The 14,208-nt window shown below is 39.1% G+C and overlaps 1 protein-coding gene across 2 annotated transcripts in view; it reads left to right on the top strand.

Annotated features, from left to right (window-relative positions):
* Window positions 1-388: 388 nt before the first annotated feature.
* LOC5511797 (vacuolar protein sorting-associated protein 11 homolog) overlaps window positions 389-14,208 on the top strand; it is a 33,054-nt gene continuing 19,234 nt past the window's right edge. The window contains exons 1-24 of one of the 2 annotated variants that reach the window (XM_032381196.2): window positions 389-560; window positions 647-721; window positions 902-953; window positions 2,398-2,519; window positions 3,164-3,214; window positions 3,644-3,712; window positions 4,794-4,891; window positions 5,392-5,438; window positions 5,780-5,874; window positions 6,907-6,996; window positions 7,484-7,535; window positions 8,223-8,304; window positions 8,526-8,590; window positions 8,662-8,741; window positions 9,121-9,200; window positions 9,386-9,457; window positions 9,881-9,959; window positions 10,675-10,719; window positions 10,948-11,049; window positions 11,157-11,198; window positions 11,355-11,422; window positions 11,701-11,779; window positions 12,324-12,441; window positions 14,027-14,092. In XM_032381196.2, coding sequence (XP_032237087.2) covers window positions 546-560; window positions 647-721; window positions 902-953; window positions 2,398-2,519; window positions 3,164-3,214; window positions 3,644-3,712; window positions 4,794-4,891; window positions 5,392-5,438; window positions 5,780-5,874; window positions 6,907-6,996; window positions 7,484-7,535; window positions 8,223-8,304; window positions 8,526-8,590; window positions 8,662-8,741; window positions 9,121-9,200; window positions 9,386-9,457; window positions 9,881-9,959; window positions 10,675-10,719; window positions 10,948-11,049; window positions 11,157-11,198; window positions 11,355-11,422; window positions 11,701-11,779; window positions 12,324-12,441; window positions 14,027-14,092 — 1,744 coding nt within the window. In that variant the 5' untranslated portion in view covers window positions 389-545. The remainder of the gene's footprint in view (window positions 561-646; window positions 722-901; window positions 954-2,397; window positions 2,520-3,163; window positions 3,215-3,643; window positions 3,713-4,793; window positions 4,892-5,391; window positions 5,439-5,779; window positions 5,875-6,906; window positions 6,997-7,483; window positions 7,536-8,222; window positions 8,305-8,525; window positions 8,591-8,661; window positions 8,742-9,120; window positions 9,201-9,385; window positions 9,458-9,880; window positions 9,960-10,674; window positions 10,720-10,947; window positions 11,050-11,156; window positions 11,199-11,354; window positions 11,423-11,700; window positions 11,780-12,323; window positions 12,442-14,026; window positions 14,093-14,208) is intronic. The other variant, XM_032381195.2, reaches the window with a different exon arrangement.

The following is a 14,208-nucleotide window of genomic DNA, read 5'->3' as shown; positions in this document are numbered from 1 at the left end:
TCGGCGCCATTACGCAATTTGTCAATCAAATTTCCAAATATGGGTTGGCGCATTAACCAATCAGATGCACGATTTCAGTCTGGCGGGCTTCATTAAAGCGAGGCTTGTTGTAAAAGGCGTGCCGACAGAAAGTGGGTCACGTCTTCAGCTTTCGAGATAAAAAGTCTCGAATGTACATTTGCAATTTTCACGGTAGTCACCAGATTTTGCACATACAAAAATAAAGAGAGGCGAAAGGTTGAAACACACTCTTCAAATTTCTTGTCTGTGTATTCAAAAGAACCAAAACGTAAAGACGACTTATACCTCTAGTTAATAATATTTTATGTTAAAAATACATGGCATTTTATTTGCCAAAAACAATAGAAACAGGCAAAAAAAATCAGTAAATATATAAACACTCCAACCTTTTTCATACTTGGGTAGCCTGTGTAGTATATAGCCGTTGGGGCTTGATTATTGGAATCCAAGATGGAGGTCAACAGCGGAGCGGACAGAATGGCACTCAATTTTTAGCCCATAACTCCACCTTTAGTCTTCTTACAATGGCGCTTTTACAGGTAAGTATCAGATAACTATTAGTTTACCATGTGTTTAGCAATTTGTCTGGGTCTGTATTAAAAATTCGTCGTGATTCTAATTTCAGTGGAGGAGGTTGAACTTTTTTGACAAGGAAGTTCTAAAAGACCCCCAGACAAATCAAACGTATTCGCGACTACAGGTAATGGAGACTCTACTCTTCTTGTATGCAATCTATTGCACAAGAGCGATCAATATTCACGTGGTTATTCGTGATTGTGGTTATTTTTGTGTCACACTTCTATTTACATGTTTTTTATTGATGTTTGTGTCGCACTCTGCTTTTGAGATATCGATGTTTGTGTTTTTGTTTATTTTACAGGACATAGATATTGCGGCATGTTCAAGTGGGCGTGGACAAATGGTGTTTGGAGGTACTTTTTATACGAGAATCACTCCTTGTATACATTCAAAAAAGCTTTCAACTTACAGGGCCATAATGGACCTTGGGTGGGTGGGGGGGGGGGGGGGGGGGGGGGGGTGCCCTGACTTGTTAATTCCTTATACTAAAAAAATTGGAAAGGTGGCCACTATAGGCATTATGACACAGTCTTTTAAGGATCTTCCCAGGTGCAGACACAGGATTGTCTGTGCAGTCAATCCTGTCAGTATACTATGGAAAAGGCATAGTGTTTCAAGATTCCTTAATAAGAAATGACCCACTACTTTTTGGTCAACTAAGGGGTTCGCATGCGCATACTATGCACTTAAGTGCAGCGTTGTCAAACCGATACAGTCCTGCTTGCTTATACGGAGCAATTAAAGCACAATGAGCCAAGCCATGAGCTTGGCATAAAACACTCTTTTTTTTTATAAGAAAATCTAATTTTCCGCTGTGAGATTTTTGGGAACATTTTAATGCGGCCCTGTGACAATGGCAATTGCACTCTTATGTTCGTATGTTCAAGTTGATTCGTATCTTCAAGAATGGTTCAACATAATAATAAAAGCCTGATATAATGCATAAGAGAAACAACATTTTTTCTTTTATGTCATTATGTCCATGTTGCTATGTCTGGCTTAACATATGAACGTAAGAGCGCACATGCCTGTGTTATTATGCTGTTATGTTATGTTACTAGTGTTCACTAGGCAAAATGCTGCTGCTATCTGCATGAGGTATTTCTTTGTACTTTGAATAAAGTGGAAGAGCAGGCCCGTAGCCAGAAGGGAAGGGCTTGGAAGTTACAGAACAACCATCCAACTGTACTGGAGGGTCCACATACTTAAAAAAAGAGGAATCACCCCTAAAAAATTCATTTTTTACACAATCATGCAGAGGATGTAACAATTTGTACAAAATCAATGATTCTTGCAATTCCAGCTCTGTTAAAGAAATAATATAATGGGAATCAAGGTGTGAGGAATAGAGGGAAAATCTTGAGAAGACTACATTTTGTTTCTAAACCTTGGCAGGACTGCTCTGCCTTTTTGTTTTCCGGTCTATACCTCCCTACCCACTACCTCCTCCTTAATCTTCCCATTCACCCTATACGCCATGGTAAGAACAATTGCATCACTATCCCGTACACTCCTTATAGTCCATCTCCACTCAACGTAGCATTATCCCCACAATGACCCTCCCGCCCTCACCCCTGCCACCTACCTCTACCCGTATCACAACCATTATTCCCCTTTTATGTCCCCCTTCTCCCCAGGTGCCATGGTACGAATACCCGCTTTTAACCAAAAACCTTGGCAGGAATGCTCTGGAGGGTAGAATTTGGTTGTATGTGAAATGCAGCATAAAACTAGATGGCTGGGAGTTTCTATTTCCAAAACCTTTTGCATTAATTGTTCTCTCTTTATTTTTCACAGATACCAATGGAAGCATCCATTTTGTTGACAGTGAGCTAAATTTGACATCTTTCAAAGCATTTGAGATCCGAGTCTCTCATTTATACCAACTCAAGCAGCATAACATCCTTGTCTCTATTGGGGTAAGTATGTACCTTTTTTATTGTTTACAAAACCTAATTTTCAGAAGGATTGGAGTAAAACTGGGTTGAATTCCTAGGGGTGTGCTTCCATATTTCAGTACTCATTTTAGTAATTACCGACCTAGTCAAGGAAACCTTGTGAAAGACTCATTATGTCTCTTCTTTTTTGTCATTTCTATTTGAATTCAGGTTAATTGGCAAAACAATTTGAATTAAGTACTAAATACGGTTTGTTATGAAATTTAAAAAAGCCATCATCTTTTTTGTTGTTTTGAACATTTGAAGGCAATGTATGAAAAGAAATATCAATAGTCACCTGAAAGTCTCATGCTTCATTTACCAAATTCAATCGAAAATATCGCATTTGCTTTACCAAATCAGCTGATGGGGATGGATACTTTCTCACACTTGCTAGGATGACAGCATGTTGGCTGACAGACCCTCTGTTAGACAGCACAATTTAGTTATAGAGCCGAATTACACACAACGACTTTCGTAGTCGAACATCGTAGTCGAGTTGTAGGCTAATTTACACTCTGGGACTTGAGTTATGGTGTTGCCGGCAAGACGCATACATGTAAATCATGCTGTTTAAATCATCCTAAAAGTAAATCTGTTCCTAAACCTTATTTTTATTATTTCAGGAGGATGAGGCTGGTATCAACCCCCTTGTCAGGGTTTGGAACTTAGATAAGGTAACGTTTGAATAGTCTTTCCTTGTAAGCTTAACAATAACAAGGAATGGCAGCTATTTTAAGCTTCAAAACAATATTTCCCACACTAGTGTGCCTGCCCTTATCCTGGGTACCATGGGCTCAAGCTTTGCTGCGAAAACGTTTTGAGCAAGAGCCTCTGGTACCCAGGGTACTGCCCTAAAAGGAGCATGGAACTCTTCCTTGTCAGTAATAAGCAATATGGCTCAACTCAAACATGCAATAACCACTGCTTGTCATAGTATAACAAAGAGATTACTATTTTATTCATGAACAATCACATATCACGTGTGGGGGGGGGGGGGGGAAGTGGGTCTACAAGAACCACACTTCTTGACTGGAAGGTCTGCTTAAATGTTATCCACCATGCTCCCTGCATATTTACTGATATTTACTATTATTTTTTTATAGCCTGACAAACTTGGGAACCCTGTGTGCTGTCAAATGCTGAGGGCAATACCTGGTAACAAGCCTGTAGCGGTAAATAACTTTCTTTCTCCACATTAGGGCTTAAACAAGGACCCACAGTATAAAAGGCATGGGCCTTGTCCAGGTTGTCATTCCCGCAAGACAACGTCAAGTGCAGAGCTCTGTAAATATCATAAAAAAGCAAAGCCGCAGATTGACTTTGATCATTTCTTAAATTAAAATGTTTTGTAAACACAAGGGAACAAAAGCAAATTGGTTGCAATTTGTTTTCTACAGCAACCTTGACAAAAAAATGTGATTTCAAATAAATTCAAAACCAGCACATGCTTGCTTGAAATGATGCTTTTCTAGAGCGTATGCATAAAAATAACAAAACCTGAATACTTTTTTGCTTCAGAACCTTTCCAATCTCTATTTCTTATCTTGTTAGTGCTCAGAGAACATTGAAAATACAGTTGTTTTTGTGATGTTGATGTTTAAATTATTTCAAACTTGATCCTATCTTTTTTGCTTCATGTTATGAAGATCTGCAATTGACAAAGTCTACGTAGGAGCTATGATGACTTGGGCCAGACATGCTCCTTTTATACCACAGGTTCTTGTTTAAGCAATTATGAGACTGCTTGACGCATGTCTGCTCAGGGCCCTAGCAATTCTTTTGAGGCTAATCAAGACATAATCTCAGGGCCTTTGCGGAGCCATTGCAAGGGGGGGAGCACTGGTGACAATTTTTAAAATTATAAGGAAATGACCAGTAGTAGCGTGGCTGTGCCCCCCCTATATTTACTTAATTTTTCAGAGTGCACCATCGATTTATTTTTCATCACGACTTAAATGACAATTTTGCCATGAAGTTTGATAATCTATCTGTTCGTTGTGAAAGTTTTGTCTATTTTATGTAAAAGCTGCCTTATAAATGTAATTTGATTTGACTTGTTTGCCTTTAGTTCCCCCTTAAGTAATGTTGCTTTTGCCTTGGTCTAGCCAGTTTTTAGTGGAAGTTTGTCTCATCTTAAAATGTATTGAAGTCTTGTGCATAAAGGTCCTAAAATTTTGCTTGATTGTGGTACAAAAAAAACATTTGAAAGCCTGCATATTACTCTTATTTTATTTTTTCTTGCTTGTGGTTTAGGTGTCATGCCTTGCAGTCCTGGAGAATCTGACACAGATGGCAGTTGGCTTTGCAGATGGCAGTGTTGTTGTTTATAAAGGAGACATCACCAGGGACAGGTATTGGTGTAGGGACGTAACTGAAGGGCGGGGCACAGGCAAGGGGGATTACCAAGGGCATAGGCAGGCCCAAAAGGCCCTGATAAGACATTTTCTCCTGAATTTTGAAAAAGTTTTCATAGATTTACTGTATCTTGCACCCCCTGGCTATATCCTGATTACTGGCATTTGGAGTAATCCTTTTGCGTTACATTGTGATTTGGAGAAGCGTATATTAAGTAAAAACCAAATCTTCATGAATTTTGCAAATTGGTACACATATATTCGTTCTAAAGCAATGACAAGCACTTGTCACGTCACGTGTAGCAATAAAGCAAAATGTCAACAGCATCATCCTATTCGCTCTTAAAGTTGGTAAATCCAAGCCTGTTACATGCAATGTACACAAGTCACTTTTCATAGCCTATATGAAACTCTAACAACCCAATGCTGAATTGGCATTGTCAAAATGTCACAAAAATTTAATTTATCAAATTTTTTGGTTCTGTTCTCAATAACAGGCATAGCAAGCAAAGACTAATCCACCAAGACAAGCATCCAATCACTGGTATGATCCCCTTTGAGTTATCTGTATCAGTATTTTATTACTAAAACAACTCTATGGATTGAAACCAGCAGGTTTAACTTGTCTAAGAAATATTCTAACTTGAATATTAAGGAAATAATTAAACTTTGATTTTATTTTGTTTCCTTGTTTTTTCTTTGAAAATATTGTACATCTTAGTATTTGCTTCTCTTGAAGTGCAAAAAGTGAGGGACATTATATAATTTGTGATGGCCGAAGGAAATTGGATACAACATTTACTTTGAGTTTCACGTAGTAGGGCTAGGCCATTGTCTGGTTAAGTGCACCTTAAAATGTAATTACCTTGAATTCTCTGTTTGTAGGCCTGGGCTATCGTCAGACTGGAGCCAGCACAATTCTTTTTGTTGTTACTCAAGAGACTCTCCTCTCCTATAACCTGTCCTCCAAGGATCACAGGGTATATTATTCCTAAAAGCTTACCACAGCTAATGAATACCTAGCCTAGACATTTGCAGTTTTAAGGTAATAAATTGGCTCAAAACCAGGGTGTCAAATCTAATCTGAAAATAAAATATTTCAGCGAACCTAAAAATGAACAAGTAAGGTTTCCAATAACATATAACGTAAATTTTGTCCTTTGAATGGGACAAATGTATCATCTTTTTCCTTGACTATCTATCATAATCTTAATCAGGGACTGTGTTTCTCTCATCCCTTGTACTGTAATTCGATGCCATATTTGATTTTGTAGCAATTTTCTGAAAGTTTTATTTCCTGCTTGCATGGGAGTGATAATGTCCATCAGTAGCTTAAACCCTAATGTTCATGTTCGCATGCTTACATTTTCCTAAGTCTTTAACCCATGCATACCTTCATAAGTGTTAGGCAATGTGAATTGTTTTCAGGAGCTGCTATACACACATCAGTAGCTTACCCTAATGTTCATGTTAGCATGCTTGCATTTTCCTAAGTCTTTAACCCATGCATAACTTTAAGTCTTAGGCAATGTGAATTGTTTTCAGGAGCTGCTATACACACATCAGTAGCTTACCCTAATGTTCATGTTAGCATGCTTGCATTTTCCTAAGTCTTTAACCCATGCATAACTTTAAGTCTTAGGCAATGTGAATTGTTTTCAGGAGCTGCTATACACACATCAGTAGCTTACCCTAATGTTCATGTTAGCATGCTCGCATTTTCCTAAGTCTTTAGCCCATGCATACCTTTAAGTCTTAGGCAATGTGAATTGTTTTCAGGACCTGCTATACACACATCAGTAGCTTACCCTAATGTTCATGTTAGCATGCTTGCATTTTCCTAAGTCTTTAACCCATGCATACCTTCAAGTCTTAGGCAATGTGAATTGTTTTCAGGAGCTGCTATACACACATCAGTAGCTTACCCTAATTTCATGCTAGCTTGCTTGCATTTTCCTAAGTCTTTAACCCATGCATACCTTTAAGTCTTAGGCAATGTGAATTGTTTTCAGGAGCTGCTAGACACGCATGGCTGCTCTTTGAACTGTGCTGTTGTCAGTGACATTTCGCAAGAGCAGCAGTTTGTTGTTGCCAGAAATGAGGTGAGGAGAGCTCGCAGTAATGACGAGCAATTAAAAAAATGATTTCTCATTGAGCATCCTTAGCATGCAAATAAGCACAGTCACGTATTTAGCATGCACCCAAGATAATCAGGCGATATGACTGCTTTATAGAAGGGGGGGAGGGTAGAACCACTGCAGGGCTATAACAAGGGATGGGGCAAGGAAGCACATTCCCCCTTACTAGGCAGGTGTGTGGCTGTGCCTTGAATTCTTAATGTCTTTGTATTGTGCCCTCTTCCAAATTTAGTCCTCCTACAGCTCTTTACTGTCATGGATTAAAAGCATTAATCTTCTCATTAATATGATACTCTTAAGGCAACAAGGTTTACATCACATGAATTCTCCAGTGCATCCATATTTGAAATGGCATATACTATTCTGAACAATCATGATATTTGCGTACTAATGTGGATTAGTATCATTTAGAACTTTGATGCCTTATTCATATTGATTATTCTCTTTCCAGGCTCTGTATTTTTATCAGCCAGATGGTAGGGGACCTTGCTTAGCATTTGAAGGTAATGTAGAAACTATTTTTTACATTGATGGGTAGGTATTCCGTAGCTGGATGTTTAAATTACCTGCCTTTTAGAGTAAATCATGTGTTGTTTGATGATCACATGTGTCTGTTCTCCTAAACATTCTTGGTCTCGGCCTGAAGAAAGTATAATATATTATTGTACAGATCTTAAAATAAAAATCAGAAGGAAACCAAGGCCCTAAAACTTCGCGAAAATCCGGAATGGTGCAATTTCCGCTGGCTTAAACTGCCGGACATACTGTAACCCAACTTCAGTGAAAACAACTTTCAGATTGAGAACAAAAAGCTGTTATTCTTCGAATTTCGGCCAATTTGGTTTGCATCACTCTCCATCAGTAGTGTGCTGCAGTTTTTCATAATATTCTACAAATTCTCTCCAACAATTAAATCCCCTTCTGGCTTCCATCATTCTAAATCCTTGAAGTAGATTCATTGGCCAACAAAGAAATTGTTTCAAATCATGCCAGCTCTTCGCAAGGTACACCAAATGTAATTCTGATAGTAAGAACGGTGGAAGCCAGAGAGTGGTTTACCAGTTGGAAAATGTAAATAAAACTTCACAAAGTATTGAATGTTGCAGTAAGTATTGGAGACACAGTAGTACAGTCGCTATCAAAACAATGATTGAAATTGGTCTATAAATGAACCACTTTTTTGCTAATAGGTGACAAGCAGATGATCAGTTGGTTCCGTGGATATCTTGTCGTCGTTAGCAGAGACACTAAGTTACAAATCACTGCGCCTGGGTAAATATTGTACATATATGGTCTTGTGAATAAGGGTGCTGTTGCTGGTTGTATCAAGGTATTCAGTACAGAGGATGGTAATGATGATAGTGATGATGATGATGGGTGACAGTGACGGTGTTGGTTATGATAATGGTGATGATGATGGCAATGATGATAATTGTGGTGATGGTGGTGATGACAATGGTGATGGTTATGATGGTGGTATTCTATTTCAACAGATCCACAGCCCCTCCAAGGGTAGCAAATGTTGTTACAGTTTATGACATTCAAAACAAATTCATCGGTAAGATGATTTAAAAAAAATGTTATGTAGCTGTGTTAAAGTCACTTATATTAATGCTTTTTTTGTCTCAGCATTCACTGGAACTTTTCCTGGAGTGATCGAAGTCTTGAGTGAATGGGGAAATCTTTATGTCCTTACAATGGATAAGAAGGTGTTGTATTTAAACAAAGCAAGTGGTTCATTATTTACCCCTTGGCACAGCTGCTTTAACCAAACATCGGGGACACTACCCTGTATTTACAGAGGTGTAAAACACACAATTTCAATCTCTTATTGATTAATTTCCCTTATTCCACCACATCTACGTAGACCAATGTCATTTTACTCCAGGGAAGAGCTAACTCTCAAAACATCAGTGACTACTGTGTTTTTGCAGAGGCCTAAAACATACCTTTTCAGCTTTGTGTTGACCATTATTGATTTTCTACAGCTTGTCTGTAGTTTTTCCAGCCATACCATTTATAGTATGATGTCTGGTTGTGTTAATTTGTTTTAAGCTGGTGTCTCTGTTCTGTTTATTTGCTCCACAGATATTTCAACTTGAGGAAAAACCAACACAAACTAAACTTGAGATCCTGTTCAAGAAAAATCTTTATGCATTGGCCATAAGGTAATGGTAGAAAACAGTTATAATTAATCGAATAATCACATCAAGAATTTCAATGTACAGTATGTTTACTTTTGAAAATTTGAAATGTTCTTAAGGGAAAAATTGTCCTATTCTTCTCCCAGTTTTAATTCAGCTGATTTCATTCTATTGTTTGGCTCATGTATATGTTCGCTCTTGTGCTGTAGCCTTGCACGAAGCCAGCATTATTCAGAGGGACTAATTGACATTTTCACACAATATGGCGACCACCTATACAGGTACGTGTCTCATTTATGCTTCGTTCCCACCTAGATGAAAACAAAATTCAATACAAATTCAACAAAATTCAATACAAAATACACGACAAGCTACAAACTATAGAATTCTTATCCAAGATTCAAGTCAGACAAATATCATCTTTCCAATCAACAAGTTAAATAATCTTCCATCTTTTTATCTGTTCTATCCATATGTTGTTCTTTGCGTTGTTAACTTAGTAAGTCCGTCCATCCCTTAATCTGTATGTCTGTCTTTCTGTCATTTGGACACTGATTTACAAGACAATTGGCTGGCCAGCCATTCTGTTGTCAGTCAGTTGTTCCTTTAGTCACTTCTTGTCTGGCAGCCATCTTTTACTGGATCTACTGTATCTTATCCTATCCTGTCTACTATGTGTGTGTGTTTGGTGTCTCTTTTTGCAGCAAAGGAGACCATGATGGTGCTATACAGGAGTACATCAAAACTATTGGCCATTTGGAGCCCTCTTATGTCATACGAAAGGTTAGTCATTTGGATCTTTCTTATGTCATACGAAAGGTTAGTCATTTGGATCTTTCTTATGTCATATGAAAGTTGAGCCATTTTGAGCCCTGTTATCTCATACGAAAGGTGAGCCATTTATTGCTTGGCTATTATGTCATTTGAAAGGGGAATCATTTAAAATACTCCTGCAGACCAGCCAATTCTTTGTTATTTTTTGGAATTTCAGAATGCAATAATCAGCTTGCCAAATAACTAACCATTAGATAGATTTAAGTTTAGGCTGATCACTTATAGACAATTTTGTGTTTCCACAAAATGCAAACTCACACGAATTATGCATTACCGCTGAATAATACAAGAAAATACCTGAGAAACTTTCAATCACATTGTTAGTCAAATATCAGATATCAAATGTGAAGTTTGACTTGAACAATTGATTGGCTGATCAACATTCTTTACAAATATTTGGTTTTAAATTTCTTAGATCCTGACTACAGAATAAGCTGGTGATAACTTCTTGTGAGACTTGCTATTGTTCATGAACATAAAATATTGTGCTTGAGGATACAATGCTTTCCTTCTTTTGCCGCGAAAATCACGTCTTTTAAGTCTTTTAAGACGTCTTTTAATTCTTTTAAGACGTCTTTTAAGAAGTCTAAAAGACGTCTGTTAAGTCTTTTAAGGAGAGGCTGCCAAACCTGTGATTGATCTTCATTACTTTTTATCTCACCAGTTTTTAGATGCACAGCGTATCCACAACCTCACCGCTTACCTACAGGTATGTAACTTGCAATAATGAATAACCTCTGAATGCTGAGGGGGGGGGGGGGGGTGCACAATAAAGAGGCATTAAAAATACTGTGGAGGGTGGGGTGGGGGGCAACCACGTCCCTGCCGGTCATTTCCTTATAAATTTAGAAAAAGAAACTTCAGGGTCAAGGCCCCCCTTACCTTATGGGCGGTACTGCACTGCGGTCTCTTCTGTACAAGGCCTCTTCAATTGCAGGCTCTTCACGAACATGGTCTAGCAAACACGGACCACACAACCCTTTTACTTAACTGCTACACCAAGTTGAAGGATGTCTCCAAGCTAGACGAATTTATCATGGTAAGACTATCATGTGATAGAGCTCTGTAGGGATTTCTGTGCTGTCTTTCGTTATAAAGGGTTAAGTTTGAAAAGATTAATACTTAGGAATTACTTCTTTCTTCCAGTCTGAAAAAGAGCTCAATTTTGACGTTGAAACCGCTATAAAGGTATTGTAACTGACTTTTTCCACTTTGACTTGTTGTAAACAGTAAAGTTATGGTTTCACTTCCAATATTCATTTATGTTCACTCTACTTCCTTCTATCTGACCGCGTATCGTGACTACAGCCTCAGCAAGTTATACTTAACTTCCCCCTCTCTCAGGTGTGCAGACAGGCTGGTTACTTCAAGCATGCTGTTAACCTCGCAAACAAATTTGAGCAACATGACTGGTGAGCTGAGTATTGCAATGCAACGCGCGCTACCGTGGCCACCTTGACAGTGCAAGAAAGCTAAAAAGGATGCTAAAAACTTATGAACGTTAGAGAGCAATCGGCGTTACCAAAAATACATTAAACAGTACCATGACAGAAACCTCGTTATGAAGTTCGTGCCAATTAGAATTGTAAAACTCTGATCCTGGTTGGCTCTTTGTTGGTTGTCTTGGTGGCCATGGTAGTGTCTCTATGATCCTTGCTTGACCCTATTCTATCATATTTCCTTTTTTAAGGTACCTTAAAATTCAACTTGAAGATCTCCACGATTACCAGAAAGCACTGGAATACATTGCACAACTCGACTTTTATGAGGTAAGAAATACTAGAACAAATAGGTGATATGACATCACAGTCGAAATCATGCCAGCGTTACGCTTTGCCAGAGCTTCTGACAGCTAGGAAAACGTGACAAGTAAAAACACTTTCCTCGCAGTGCTTTAATCTTGACTGTTTTCTTTAAAAGGACTAGTATTTATACTTCCTTAACTACCTTTTACTTCCTTAACTATAAAGGATAGACGATTTCACGTAGTAAACAGCGCCATTAGTGATGGCACTGTCTCGGTCGACTGGCCATTAGATAACAAAAATATTGCCAAACTTTTTTGCATTGACTTCAATATTAAGTACAAAGAGCGCCAGCGTTGCCTGACCCTCAATGCTGTCTGTTTTTACCAGTAATGCTGCCTATTAATGCCTCAAGCTTTACTCTCGCTGATTGCAAGGGACTTAAGAGGAGAATTGCTTGGATTTTTGTTATTCTTGTCTCCTTCCGTTTGCCATTGTTTGGTTTCGTATGCATACTCATTGCTCAGATTCTCATTCCTACCATGATTTTATTCAACATCGCCTCTAGGCTGAGAGTAACATGAAGGCTTATGGGAAATGTCTCTTGAACAACGTCCCTATTGAGGCTACCAACTTGTTGAAGAAGCTCTGTACAAGTTATAAACCCAACCGAGTGGAAGTCACAGGTGAGCCATGTAACCCAACCGAGTGGAAGTCACAGGTAAGCCATGTAACCTAACGGAGTGGAAGTCACAGGTAAGCCATGTAACCTAACCGAGTGGAAGTCACAGGTAAGCAATGTAACATAACCGAGTGGAAGTCACAGGTAAGCCATGGAACCTAACCAAGTGGAAGTCACTGGTAAGCCATGTAACCCAAGCGAGTGGAAGTCACAGGTAAGCCATGTAACCCAACCGAGTGACAGTCACAGGTAAGCAATGTAACATAACCGAGTGGAAGTCACAGGTAAGCCATGGAACCTAACCAAGTGGAAGTCACTGGTGAGCCATGGAACCCAAGCGAGTGGAAGTCACAGGTAAGCCATGTAACCCAACCGAGTGACAGTCACAGGTAAGCCATGTAAACCAACCTAGTGGAAGTCACAGGTAAGCCATGGAACCTAACCAAGTGGAAGTCACAGGTAAGCCATGGAACCAAACCGAGTGGAAGTCACAGGTAAGTCATGTAACCTAACCGAGTGGAAGTCACAGGTAAGCCATGGAACCAAACCGAGTGAAAGTTACATGTAAGCCATGGAACCAAACCGAGTGGAAGTCACAGGTAAGTCATGTAACCCAACCGAGTGTAAGTCACAGATAAGTCATGTAACCCAACCTAGTGGAAGTTACAGGTAAGCCATTGAACCCAACCGAGTGGAAGTCACAGGTAAGTCATGTAACCCGAGCGCGTGTAAGTCACAGGTAAGCCATGGAGCCAAACCGAGTGTAAGTCACAGGTAAGCCATGGAACCAAACCGAGTGGAAGTCACAGGTAAGCCATGTAACCCAACCGAGGTGAAGTCACAGGTAAACCGTGTAATCCATCTGAGTGGAAGTCACAGGTAAGCCATGTAACTGAACCAAGTGAGAGTCACACGTAAGCGGTGCTTTTAGGGCACGGGGGAGAAAGTTCATGTTAAAACCCATCCAAGTGATGGTTACAAGATCACAGGTAATCCTGTTAACAGGGAACTGGGGAGATATTCTGAAAGCCGGATCTTAAGTTGTCTGCTAAGTATCGCTTGCCTGCCTGTGACACTAAGAGCAGTCTAGATCTTCAATATATATGTTTGAAAATTGGACAGAGTGCAAGAGATGATAGAAAAATAGAAGAGTTTGAAAAAAAAAACGAATAAGAACACCATGGGCTGGGTGTAGGTATAACTGTATTCTCTATGCTCGAGAAAACAAATGGAAAATGGGGAATAGTATAAGATAAGTGTTACTTTTTATATATAGCTATTTCAAAAAACCTTGTCCAGAGCGACACGCGCCCTTACCACAACGCAGCATGCGCAAAACGAATCGTTTAGACCATAACGCGGCTTCGCCATGATACAGGTTAAGTCTAAACATGTTGCTCTGTCTTTAAACAGGCAGATAAATGTTTTAAATGCATGCGAAATCATGTTGTTTGTAGAATATTGGCAGGTAAACAAATCTTCCCAGACTGCCTCGCGGTCTTGGCGCGTACGCTTACGCGCTCTCATATGGACAACGTTTCTTGAAATAGCTATATATTGTTTCTAATCTGATGTTATTTATCCTACAGTTCCTAATAAGGAAATTTCAAGCCCTGTGACGTCAGGGCTGATAAGCACCTTGCCAGGAATGCTGGGTGAGAGCATAGTCATGTGATCAGCATGGGAGAATTGCTGTTATGAGTACTGTTGAGCTGCCATGGAAATAAAATAACATATTTCTAGTCGAAGAAGTCCTATTAAAGACGAAAAG

The sequence above is a fragment of the Nematostella vectensis genome, chromosome 11 (assembly GCF_932526225.1).
Source record: "Nematostella vectensis chromosome 11, jaNemVect1.1, whole genome shotgun sequence".
Classification (NCBI taxonomy): domain Eukaryota; kingdom Metazoa; phylum Cnidaria; class Anthozoa; order Actiniaria; family Edwardsiidae; genus Nematostella; species Nematostella vectensis.
Note: the sequence above shows the minus strand (reverse complement) of the source record. Positions and strands in the feature narration are given on the sequence as shown.